The 13227-nt window shown below is 37.5% G+C and overlaps 2 protein-coding genes across 2 annotated transcripts; both read right to left on the reverse strand.

The window, feature by feature from the left end:
- Nucleotides 1-978: 978 nt before the first annotated feature.
- tapbpl (TAP binding protein like) lies at nucleotides 979-9288 on the reverse strand (the record flags this gene model as incomplete). The annotated part of the gene is made up of 8 exons (XM_083886194.1): nucleotides 979-1113; nucleotides 2726-2951; nucleotides 4452-4555; nucleotides 4646-4813; nucleotides 4905-5105; nucleotides 6233-6505; nucleotides 6597-6803; nucleotides 9240-9288. 8 exons carry the CDS (start codon nucleotides 9286-9288, stop codon nucleotides 1046-1048), a joined length of 1296 nt encoding a protein of 431 aa, XP_083742320.1. The 3' UTR covers nucleotides 979-1045.
- Nucleotides 9289-11108: 1820 nt separating this feature from the next.
- LOC310931028 (complement C1r subcomponent-like) lies at nucleotides 11109-12407 on the reverse strand (the record flags this gene model as incomplete). The annotated part of the gene is made up of 4 exons (XM_083894103.1): nucleotides 11109-11478; nucleotides 11586-11797; nucleotides 11882-12090; nucleotides 12353-12407. 4 exons carry the CDS (start codon nucleotides 12405-12407, stop codon nucleotides 11109-11111), a joined length of 846 nt encoding a protein of 281 aa, XP_083750229.1.
- Nucleotides 12408-13227: the final 820 nt, after the last annotated feature.

Consider the following 13227-nt stretch of genomic DNA (forward strand, 5'->3'; position numbering starts at 1 on the left):
TATTAAGGACCTATGTATGTTTTCAGATCTGATAATTACTGCTTATGCAATGCAATGATGCTGAAGAGTTTGCCAAGACGTAAAAAATTTACTTGCTTTAAGAAAAACAAAACAATATTCAGAGACTGAAATCATCTACTACTATTGTGACCTGTTAAAAAACATGTAGTATTGTAAAAGTACGACCATAGCGCACATCTGTCAGACTATGCTCCTGAATGTGTTTATCAATTCTTTCAGGTTTTAGGGAGTTGTTGGAGAAAAAGAATAGCAATTTATTTTCTCTCTTTTCTGACTGATTTGGAGAGTGGATACGATTGTGAAAATATGAAGAAACTTATGCATTTATGTATAATTGTAGCAGTTTTCCAGAATTATCAGAATCAGTTAATTGCCTCATCAGATATGAAAATGTGAGATTTACAACCTAAAAATGCAGTAAGAAATGCAAAAAAAAATAAATGCATGCTTACCACGTTTGCTGATGCCAATAAAGAAATCATCAACAAAACTCATGATGATTCATCGCTATTTTATATACTTTTTTTTCATTATTGAACCAGTATAGACGTGGTTATTTTCTACATAATGTGTACTGCTGTCAATATACATCAAATTATACTATACATATATCAAATATTAATGTTCAGATACAATAATGAGAAAGAATAGTACCAGTACCAATAAACATGTGTATTATTTTTCCCACAGCAATGTACAAGTTTATCAGAGGCCAAATACAGGTCCAAAAAAAACGATTACATATTTGTTAAAGAAATGCAGTTTCCACAACAAATACTGTACATTAGACAAATGTACACAGCACATTAAACTAGACATTAAAATACAATTATCTACAGAGTATTCTCCCAAAATGCAAGTGTTCATTCAGCAGAAATCTGAACGTTTTATCAGAATGACTTTTATTATTGACTTATTGTAAATACTGAAGAATAACTTAAAGACTCACAAATGACACAAAGGAAGAGTTCAAGTTGAAGTCAGGGTAATCTACCAGAAGAAAAAAAAAAATCCTCTTTTCATATTATTTCATAACCTGGTAGAAGAAAATGACCGTGATGATCAGGAAACCCAGAACCCAGCGATAGGAATCTGCAGAGAGAAAGACGACTGTTAACATTAGGCTCAAGACAGAAATGAGAGTTAAAATAAATGTACTGCAAATCCACTGTGTATTAGAATTTGCTCAAATATTATATTTAGAGATTTCTAAATGTTGACATACACTAAGACTCTCTGCAGCATAACACACTAACCCCTGTTTACATCTGTGTTGTTTAAACTGCAGCTGTTTGGCTTAGATTAGAATGAAGACTGTTTTTTCAGAAACACCCCAGTTTTTGTATGGATATGACTATGAATGAAATGTGTGTATTTTTGCCAGGGCAGCAGCAGTGACCTGTCCACCTGCCTTGGCCCAGCAGCTGGTTTCTGCATGAAAATAACTTGAATAAGGCGAGTAAACACAAATGATCCAAGAACACAACATGACAAATCACTTTCCACCACATAGCATTGGCTGGTATATTTTCTTAGGGCCAATTCCAATTCCTATCTTAACCCTCAAGCTCAACCCTTAATCTTAACTGGCCCTCAAAACCAAGTGTTGAGGGTTATTTTGTCACTTAGAAATGGGACACCTCTTAAATGCAGATACGTCTTCAGACTGTAGGGGGCAGAATAACGCCAAAGCTGCGTCCAGTCTGTCAACTCCAAAGAAGAAGAAGAAGAAGAACACATTTACGTCAGGATTATTTATTCTGATCCGTTTGTCAGTCAAGTTATTAGGTTGTCAGTTAGTTATAAGATGATACTCATACAAATATTCAGCTGACAGTTACCACACACCACGACTTATTGAAAAGTAAACCATAGCAAACCATCGTAAAATATGTTGCGCAATAAATGTTACGCAACAATGACGTCAGTAATCCATAATATGGGCCTAAACTAAGATAATTTTTATATCCCTATTAACAAAGAAAATACTTCATTTGTATCGTACTCGTTTCGCTGCTTTCAGCGCCATCTTTGTTATGTCAAAACACGCAATGCATTCTGGGTAACCCTTGATCCCAAGGGTGGTCTCAATTTTTCTGAGAATCAGGACAGAACTTGAGATTGAGGGTTAAGCAAGGAATTGGAATTCACCCTTTACTTTTAGATGAATGAAGGACACTGTTTTCCTCAAGTTTTCCAGTCCATATTCAAAGATCTCGTTACATTTACATTTAGTGAAGATTGTGTTTTTAAAAAGACAATGCAGAGGTTATACCTCGTTAGAAAAAAAAATAAAATTCTAACTTTGAGTTAAGCCAGAAAATTCTGGAGAAGATGAACAAGCATTTGTTGGAGAGCACTGCATGTTTAGTTTAGAGTAAGGTGTCTGTGCAGACTGTGCAGAGTGGTCAATACTGCAAGCCAAATCCTAGGAAAACCACAGACGCAGCAAAGTGACAAGTTTGCTGAGAATCAGACAGAAGACATTTGGTTTTCCATGATTCACAAAAAAAATGTGTCTGCAAGAAATTGCAGTGCAGTTAAATCATTAAATATTAAATTATGGAGCTGGGTTTTGTTGGTCATAGTTGAATTCCAAGCTCTTTAAGTTTTACTGTCCTTCTTTTTGAATAGTTATTTGTATTATATATAAACCTCACCACAAATAAAGACAACAAACAAACAAACAGCCAAACATAATTACCTGGTTGTGGACTTTGCACCACCACGCTCACAGAGAGTGGAGTGTCCAGGGCTGGGTGAGACACCGTGCAAGTGATTTTGGTGTCCGGGGAGACAGTGGGAGGCACATCGATGTGAGACGACAGGGAGAACGTACCATCAGCGTGCTGTCGATGGCTGGAAAGAGAGCCCTGATTTGGAAAGACGATGTGCTCTGTGTCGGTAGGAGAGAGATAAAACCATTCCATCTGAAAGGCAGAAGGAAACAGACAGTTAAGATCAATCACTGTCTACGGCTTTTATCCTCCACTGTCCCAGCTGGACACGTCTTCAGTCCACGACAGGGCAAACCCAACAGAGACAAACAACCAGTCACTCTCAAGTTCACGCCTGCAGTCAATTTGAAGCGTCCGATGAACCTCTGCATGTTTTTGGACTGTGGGATGTAACCAGAGACCTGGTGAACACACCCACACACACACAGAGGGAGAACATGCAAACTCCACACAGTTAAGACCAGTTCACTATAAATGAGCAGAGGCGCAGCTTGGGAACAGGCAGGGCAGGCAACCGCTTGGGGCCCCGAGCCCATAGGGGGCCCCCAACACTCTGAGCCTGAGGGCTGTTTTTACTGAAATGTGCAGTGAGCAGCCGCCTCCCCGTCCCCCTTAAACAACAATGACATGTCAGTAGTAAACCTCCCTAAAGGGGCCCCACCTCACTTTAACCTGTGTGAAGTTATCGTTCTGCAAGTTGGAAAATGAAGAGGATTATTTACAGTGTAATGCATATCTTTTTTACTTAGTTTATATATGTCTTTTCAGTTATTTACAGTATTTTTATTGTTTTATAATGTGGGTTCTTTACAGTTTAATGTATTTTTTTATATAAGTTTATATAGTTTTTAAAAGCTATTTACAGTATTTTATTGTTCTTTACATTTATATTTTCACATACTTTTTAATGACAAGGTTTTTCCATGTTATTTCATTCATTTTGAAAAAGATTTTTTTGAACACTGGTGATGAAAACTGGTTGAAAAGGCCCCCTGGGAATTTTTGCTTAGGGCCCCTACAGACTCTAGAATCGCCTCTGTAAACGAGTAACTCAATTAAATATCGTGGCCTTGGACAATCTGTAAATGATGACGTGTGCTCAGAGCTCATTTACTGTGTCATTTCTATATGTAATATATTCTGCTGGATCAAAAACCAATAATGACAATAACAAACTGAAGTCCCATGATAAAGCCTCCAGAATCACCATTTGACCATTTGCAACTGAAGTTCAGAAGCGTCACCTGCAGCCTGGCTCCTATTGGACAATACCAGCTGTCAATCAATTTTTGGGGACTGCAACTCACCGGACTCATCTCATCAGACGAGCACAGACACAGACCTGAGACAATCTCTCTGGCTCTAAAACACTGATATAATTGTCTAATTCTCTTTTTCACTTTCCTTTTTTTTAGGGTACTTTGAAGTACAAAGAACTGAAGTACAGTTGTTTGGTAAGAAGATCTGCTCTGTGAGGTTGGTATGAATATATTGAACATTTATGTCAAAATCCTGAAAATCCAAAATGTTTAAGATTTGTAGTGTTAGTTGTCAATACTTTTATAATCCATTCAGGACTTCAAATGAAAACATGACAAACTGAAGTTTACACTGATGTTATGTCTTTCTTTGGTGATGGTGAAAAGTGATAATATACAGTATAAGACCTCATCTAAATACATAGTTACAGACCTGAGCATCCAGGGGATAGTAATTCCTGCAGTGACAGCTCAGCGTCTGAGAGGATTCTGTCTTCAAAACCAGCTTCTCCTCTGAGAGCGAGACACTGGGTGGTTCTGTAAACAATAACAAACAGAGGATTGTTTTTTCAAAAGTCCTGTTGTAGACGCTCTGGGTTTGAGAGATCAGATTGTTGCACCACTTACGATGAACATGGAGTTTAATGACTTGCTGTGCGTGGAAAGGGCCCAAAGTGACGGTGCAGATGTACGTCCCCTCATCGATAACCTTCAGCTTGTTCAGAGTCACAGAGACATTACCCTCACTAACAACCTGTGTGGCATCCATGCTCAAGTCTCTCCTGTCTGAATACACTGAAAACCCACATGTTCAGTGAACGACATGTTTGGTTCATAAAGACGTCGTTGTTCGTTTCTGACCATGCACGGGATCTACAGCACTTACCCACTGTGTTTCCATCTGCATCATCCATCCTTGTCCTCATTTCAAACACCCTGCGGCCCTTTCCTCTGTGCTGCAGTCGCCATTCAATGCTCACTTCCTGCATTAACAGTATTTCGTGCTGCCTGAAGCCACAGTTGAGGAGGACGTCGCCTCTCAGAGGCGCAGATACAGACGTAACGTGGGAAAACACCACGAATATCACTGGAGGACGGGAAACAGAAACAGCAGCAGAGACACTGTGATGAGATGATGATGTTATCGCCAACCCAAAAAAAAGCCCAGGAATTGAAAAGATTCAGTGAAATGATTCATGTATATAATATATTAAAGCTCCAAAGTATAAGAACATAAGCAGACTGCAACAAACTGAGCACTCCCCTCTCTCCCCTGCCTACTATGGTGGCCTTTATGGTATGGTGGCCATACCAGACAGGATGTAAGCACTTTTTTACTCTCTCCACAATCCCTGCTATTTCCTCCTTTTTTATTTTAAGTTTCTGGTTAATGAAGCCAGAACTAATCTCTGTTTTCGTAGTGAGCTTCAAAAAGCATCAGTGTACCAGTGTACCTGCCCTTGCTTAAAGCAGTGTTTCCCAACCCTGGTCCTAGGGAACACTGCCCTGCCATGTTTTAGATGTTGCCCTGTTTTATAATAATTTAATGTTTCAACTTTTGTTAAAGAAAAAAAAAAAAAAAAAAAAATCTAAAAGTTTTAACTTTTGTCATTTAATTAAAAAAAGAAGTTATATTTCAATTTTTAAAAAAAGAAAGAAAAATGTTTCAACTTTTGACCAACAAAATAAAAAAAATGTAATGTTTCAACATTTGTCAAAAACAATGTAATGGTTTAACTTTTGTCAAAAAAAAGAGTAAAAATGTAACGTTTCAACTTTTGATTTTTTTTAAAAAAAATGATGTTTCAACTTTTGACAATTAAAAAAAAAATAAATAATAATGTTTCAACTTTTGTAAAAAAAAATCTAAAATGCTGTTTTAACTTTTGTCATTTAAAAAAAAAGTTAGATTTCAATTTTTTTTCCAAAAAATAAATGTTTCAACTTTTGACAATTTTTTTTTTTTTTTTTTTTAATGTTTCAACTTTTGTTGTTTTGTTGAATGTTGTTCAAAAATGTAATGTTTCATCTGAATCAGGTGTTTTTGGAGCAGGGCAACATCTAAAACATGGCAGGGCAGAGTTCCCTGAGGACCAGGGTTGGGAAACACTGGCTTAATGTACATAAAAGAATAATAAAATAAACTCCATAGAATATACAACATTTCTGCCAGTCAACCTTCCTGAATGTTACAAACTGGATCTTTAAACTCACCCTCAGACAGCAGTGTGCCTGACTGGCTGAGTGGCAGACCCAGCTTGGGTTGCATCAGCGTTGTGTGGTTCTTCTCCATCACCAAGGTCTGCAGAATCAACGAAGTGCTGAACTGAACTCCTTCAACATCCAGTGACACCATGAAGAAGGCTGGAGAGGAACTTCCCTGTGATCCGGAGTGCGGAGTGTAATGGCTTATTTCACACACCACCTCCTGATCATTGCAGTCAGCATGGAGCAACACGTCTATATTGGGGATCTCAACTGACGACACTGCTGCGGAGGAGGAAACGAGAGGTTCAACACAGTTTGTCTTCATATCTCAACCAACTTTACTACGACTGAAGAAGGCGGGGGGGGCGACCTTTGGCCTCGAACAGGATGAGGTCTGGATCGGGGACTGAGGGTGGGACAAACGGAGTGAGTGTTTCCAGCGATTCGTCGAGGTTCACTGCCACATCGCGGAAGACGAGAGTCGCTGGAGACCGTGTGAAGGCAGGGCCCATTCTTCCCATTCCAGTGCCCTCCTCCACCAGGTTGCACGACACCACCACGTCTGCGACTCCAGCAGCTGAGAAACAAGGGGAGGAAAGGTAGAGATTCATTCTAGAGATTTCTTTAAACACACACACACACACACACACTAGTTTAATCTTCATGACAAACTGCCTATTGCAAGGCTATTCAACTTAAGGCCCGGGGGCCAGATCAGGCCCTTCAAGCAATTTGGACCAGCCCACGGCCCATTAACACATAAATAATGAATGTATTATTAAAGAGCCAATAAAACCGTAGCTTCACCTATTTCTGGCACTTTGTGATACTTTGTGACACTTTGCGACACGTTGCGTCCCTTTTTGGCAAATACTAGTACAGCTGTTATTGTTGGCAGTCTATGTATGTACCAGAATATTTTGCACTATGAGTTAACTGTAGCAATTGTACCTGAATATTATTGGTACTGTTACTTATATTCTACAAAACTAGAATATTGTGGCCATTGCACCTTAATGTTGTTTATATTGTTACCTCTAATTTTCTAAGAGCCAATTGTGACTGTTATATCCAAATGTTGTTGTAACTGTGACCTTTTTGCACTATACGCAAATTATATTGTACCTGAATGTTGGTGGTTTTGTTACTTACCTTTTTTTAGCACAATACTAGCATCCATTTCAATAAATAAGTGCTAAATAATTTAACACATTTTGTATCTATTTGTATCCGTTTACTGCACATACACAAAATAGTAGTACAGGGGTTGACCGGCCCTGACCTATTGTATATATGTAACCTGCATTCCATATGTGCTTATTCATTGATTAGTTGTTTGGTTCATAAAATGTAAACTGTGAAAAATGTAGCCTTATGTTTTGCTATCTTTAAAGGTCCAGTGGTGAGATTACAACGAAAGGACGACTCCTCCTTTCGCCCATCAAGTGCATCAGAGAACTACGGTGGCCCTCGCAAACCTGTAAGTATGCTTTTCTTTGTTAGTGTCGTAGGATTTCACTTCAAAACACAAAGCCTCGCTCAAAGAATATACAAAAGGCTTATTCTCAAAATAAATGATTTTATTTTTAACCAATTATAGAAACTTATTGATGGCGATTACATTAAATGTGAATGACGTGTCAATGTAACATACTGCACCTTTAAAGCTGAAAAATCAGGGTAAAGAAACACTCAAAGCCATGGATTATCACAGTCAGACCAAGGCATTTGTGAACTAAGCGCCTGTTTAGGGCCTCGTTCTGAGAGCATTTCATTTAGTTTGTGCATAACAGTGAGTCTTCAGCACATTTACATGTGTGTTCAGACAAAGGTTCTTATCTTGTTTCAGTTTCTTCTTATCTTATTTAATACTGTATTTTGTATTATAGTTCATTTTTGTAGCTCTGTTGCACTTTTGCACATTGCATTATATATATTTTTTTAATCAAAACCAGTGAAGTCATTGTCATGGTAACTAAAACTGCACTGGTTATTGTTTTAGTTATTTTTGATTGGGCTGACACCACATTCACCTCTTAGTGTTGTGCCATTTTGAATACAAAAATAAATCAAGGGTGCATAAGTTAGCAGGAGGTTTGATATTCGCTGGATATTCGTTTCGATAGACATTTTCTCAATCAACAAATAGACATTTTCTCAATCTGATTGCTGTAGTAGTTGACAATGGTAGACAGCTACTTACTACAGGTGAAGTTGTGTTGATATCTGCCATTATTGTGAAACAGTATGAAATTAAATATTTAAAATATTAACCAAAAATCAACAAATAGACATTTTCCCGTTCTGATTGCTGTAGTAGTTGCCAATGGTAGACGGCTACTTACTACAGAGAAAGTGCTGTTGTTAAATATTTAATTTCATACTGTTTCACAATAATTGCAGAAAGGGACGGACACTAGCTTTTGGGCAGCTGTGGCCTAGTGGTTAGGGCTTCAAGCTTGAGAGCGGAGGGTAACCAGTTCGAACCCCGACCTGTCCGCAGCTGAAGTGCCCTTGAGCAAAGCACCTGACCCCCTCACTGCTCCCCGAGCGCCGCTGAATGCAGGCAGCTCACTCCTCTGGGTTAGCATGTACTTCACTGTGTGCTGTGTGTGTTCACTAATAAAGGAACAAAACTTCACCTGTAGTAAATAGCTGTCTACCATTGGTATTGGGAAAATGTCTATTTGTTGATTGAGAAAATGTCTTTCGAAAACGAATATCCAGTGAATATCAAACCTCCTGCTAACTTGTGCACCCTAATAAATCAACACACGACCATTTTAGTTTCCATTTTAGTTTCCATTTTAGAATTCTCCCAGAAGCATCATGCAATCACTTCTTTATTATTGTTTATACTTGCTGGATTATCAAAATAGCTTATGCTTAATTTAGTAATCATTGATTGTAGATTATACTTAGTCTTCAGACAAACATAACATGTTGTATTCTGGCTAAAAGATCAAGTAGTAGAAGGTGTATTATCTGAGACTCTATTTATTAATATTCTTACCACAAACGCAGGTCAGGAAGAATCCAAACAAAATGACTTCAATCATCATCGTGAAGTCTGATTCCGTTGTTTCAGCTCAAAGAACATCAAAAATAAATCAAGTGAACAGAGACGCTTTTGCTTTCGCTTTTGCTTCTGCAGCAACAACAGACTGCGTCAAAAAGTCTTCTTTATCCTGAATAACAGCAGCAGCACAGTCATAGATAAAATAAAGTCAAACAGACAAATTGTGATGTAGAAGAGGACATGTGTCCAACATTGTGTGCGTGTGTGTGTGTGCGCGCGGAGGGGGAACACACGCAGCAACAAAAGTGAAAGTAAGAATCGGGCTCGTCCAATCACAGAGCAGCATGGGCCGCGTCATCAGTCACTATGGAAAAACTGAAAATATTAAAGCAAACCAATCAGGCAGCACTTTACAGTTAAGGTTATGTATGGAGAACCACAGGAGTCACAGAAATAAGAATAAACGTATTGATAACAATAATAATAATACTAATAATAATAATAATAATAATAATAATAATAATAATCAAACCATTAATAAAACAAATATGCTTAAACACCAAAGTAATTATAAACTTTACAGATGAAACTTGAATCCATCCATAAATTCTTAAAGGTGCCATATGTAAGAATGTGGCCAAAAACGGTTGCTACATTCAAATTGAGACTCTACTGACTGCAATGATTGGTAGACGGCGGTACACCTACCGCGCCACATGCCAAAACATGATTTCAAAACATAAACATGATTTGCAGTCTGCAAAATATATTTTTTTAATGCAAATATTTTGTCTGTACTGTTGTTGTTGGTGAGTTCAGTTTGTTATATGAACATTATTCCTGAGTCTCTGTGACATATTAGGAGGATTTTATCATTTATTACATAATGCACCTTTAACATTGAAAAAGACTGTTGGTCAAAATCTTAAAAAGCATGTGACACAGAGTAAATATTGTTTCCTCAAATCTCGAGAGAATTCCACAAATCTTTGCCGTATTTTACTTTTCTTGACGTCAGTTCAACTGTTCTCATGACCTCATTTATCCGATCCTTCTTGAAGAAGATAAATATATTATAAAGAATAGTATAGTATGGAAACCCATTTCTTCCAATTACATAAAAAAATATATAGCCTAGCCTTTGTAGGCGAGATATTTTTATTATTAAAGGTGCATTATGTAATAAATCATAAAATCCTCCTAATATGTCACAGAGACTCAGGAATAATGTTCATATAACAAACTGAACTCACCAACAACAACAGTACAGACAAAATATTTGCATTATAAAAATATTTTGCAGACTGCAAATCATGTTTATGTTTTGAAATCATGTTTTGGCATGTGGCGCCACCTACCACCGTCTACCAATCATTGCAGTCAGTAGAGTCTCAGCTGCCGACAACCACGGGTTGTCAGTTACGTCAGAAAACGAAACCTAAAAGACCTTGTGAATTTTGAATTTGAATGTAGTAACTGTTTGTGGCCACAATCTTACATATGGCACCTAGCTCATAATAATGAGATACTAAGTCATAATTCCGAAATAGTATCTATTTTTTAGGATAGCATCTCATATTATCTCAAAATGATGACTTAACTATGACTTGTGTGTGTATCATTGTTTTCATGTGATATTAATAAACAGGCTTCCATGGTATAGTGTTGTGATGATCTCAGATGTTGAAAATGTTATTTATTGAACAGCCGATAACATTTATTAATACAGGCACGTTGTCTGAATTCAGTGCAGTTTGGCTTTAAAGTGAAGGATTGCACGACAGACAAGAAACTGCATTTGGATTTGTTCCACTTTGTCACATTTTATTTTCATCATTTTCTTGTCAGGTTGTAACTAATTGCTCAGTTGTCCTGCATGGTTTTTTGGACCCAGTCCACATAGTTTGCAACTTTGGTATAAACCCCATATTTTCCATCCTTTCCACACTCAATCCCCCAGCTGACGATGCCTGCAGCCCAGAACTGATTGTTTTCCCTGATGGCGTAGGCACTTCCACTGTCACCTTGGCAAGAGTCCTTCTTACCGTCAGGAAGTCCAGCACAAAACATGTTATCTGTCAGGTGCGGCACGAGAACATTGCCTTGCTGCTTAATCTTAGCAAATGCTTGACTGCACACCTGCTGATCCACCACAGGTATGTGCACATACTTCAGCTTATTTGTTAAAATCTGTTTGCTGCCTTCATCTGTAACACCAAAGCCTGACACCATTCTGAAAAAGACACAACGGACAATTATGAGAGAGCAGATCAAGTAAGAAATAAATAATAATTGACATTGTATTATAACCAAAAAAGTGAGTATAGTATTTTTTTTTACCCCACTGTGCCAGAATGATATGCAGCATCCTGTGCTGGCAAACATAGAGGCATTATGGACGCTCTGAATGTGACCGGTTCTTGCAGTTTGATCAAAGCAATATCATTGTTGAAGTGGAGGCTGTCGGAGTTGTTGTATCCGGGGTGAATGTGGACTGAGGCAGCAGACAATGAGGCCGGCAAGATTTGAACATCGTTACGTCCCATGTAAATCTGGAAATCAACAACAAAGGTGGAAATTAATGTCAATCCAAAGCATGTTGTGTGTGGACATGGGGCGTGTATTGGTGCACTTACATTTACAGAGTCAGTCGGTGGTGGCTCTCCATGTTGTATTAAAACGTGAGCTGCAGTCATGATCCAGCGGTCTGCGATCACCATACCACCTCCTCGTCCATTTACATTCACTAACACTTGCCAGGGGATGGTGTCGGCTGGAGCCAAACTGCCTCCAATGATCCTCTGATAGCTACTTCCTGAGAGGCCTCGAGTTGGCCGACCACAAACTGGATTTAATTCAGAGATGTACACATGTGAAAGGAAGCAGTGTTGTAATGTAACAAAGTACACATACAAAAAAAATCAATGCATCTGTACTATTATTTATTTATATTTCTAACAACTTTCACTCCACTACATTTCCTCTAAATATCTTTAACTCATTACTACCAAATAAACTCAGAAGAAGAGTTGGTATTATGGACATGTAGAGTAGCAGAGTCAGGAATCGAACCCAAAACCTTGTAGTGGAAAGACAAATCACCCTACCACTGAGCCGCCAGTAGCCAGTGATATCATAAAACTTGACTTCAACTTCTACCATAGTCATTTTCTGGTAACATACTTGTATATTTTTATTTTTTTATTTTAGCTACTTTATACAAGACTGAAAGGAAGTTTGACACACAAACAATCTCCTCTTGTATCAATATTAGGTTCTACAGGTTATTATTCAGAATTGAAAAGTGATACCTGGTAGGCAAGTTGGTAGGACATGAATATTATTGTCAGATCTCCACTTCCTGTCTGCATCACAGGTGTAGTTAACTGATGAGCAGTGGGAACAGAACAAATATATTTAAAAAAATAAAATTGACAAGAAGGTACTAAATGAGGACCATCACATCATTTATATTAGACCATAACAACACATTAACTTAATAATAATCTTTATTCATAAAACTGGTAACACTTCACAAAAAAATCCCTTAATTAATGTTAGTTTGTAAATTATTAAGCATTAAATAACTGTTTAATAACATGTTAACAATAATTATTATGTATTACTTACCAATAGTTTAGATGTTAGTTAATGCATTAATCAGCAGTGAATTAATGTTTGCTACTCAACGTTAGTTGTAAAATAAATTAATTAAATGTAAATGATTAATTAAATGAATACAAGTTTAATATTGTAATTAGTTATCATTTTGTATGCATTACTCGGCATTAATTAACATGTTCTTTCATATATTAGTAAGCCATAAATAATGTCTCTAGTAATCACTTGCTAATGGTGTTTATTTCGAATGAAAAAGCATGTAACAGCTAACTAATGCATCTACTACTACTAAAAAAATGTCATACTATAGAATGCCGTCCAACATGTGACAAAAATATCATACTTCAGTATGTCGCCCAAA

The sequence above is a fragment of the Microchirus variegatus genome, assembly GCF_963457635.1.
Source record: "Microchirus variegatus genome assembly, chromosome: 1".
NCBI lineage: Eukaryota > Metazoa > Chordata > Actinopteri > Pleuronectiformes > Soleidae > Microchirus > Microchirus variegatus.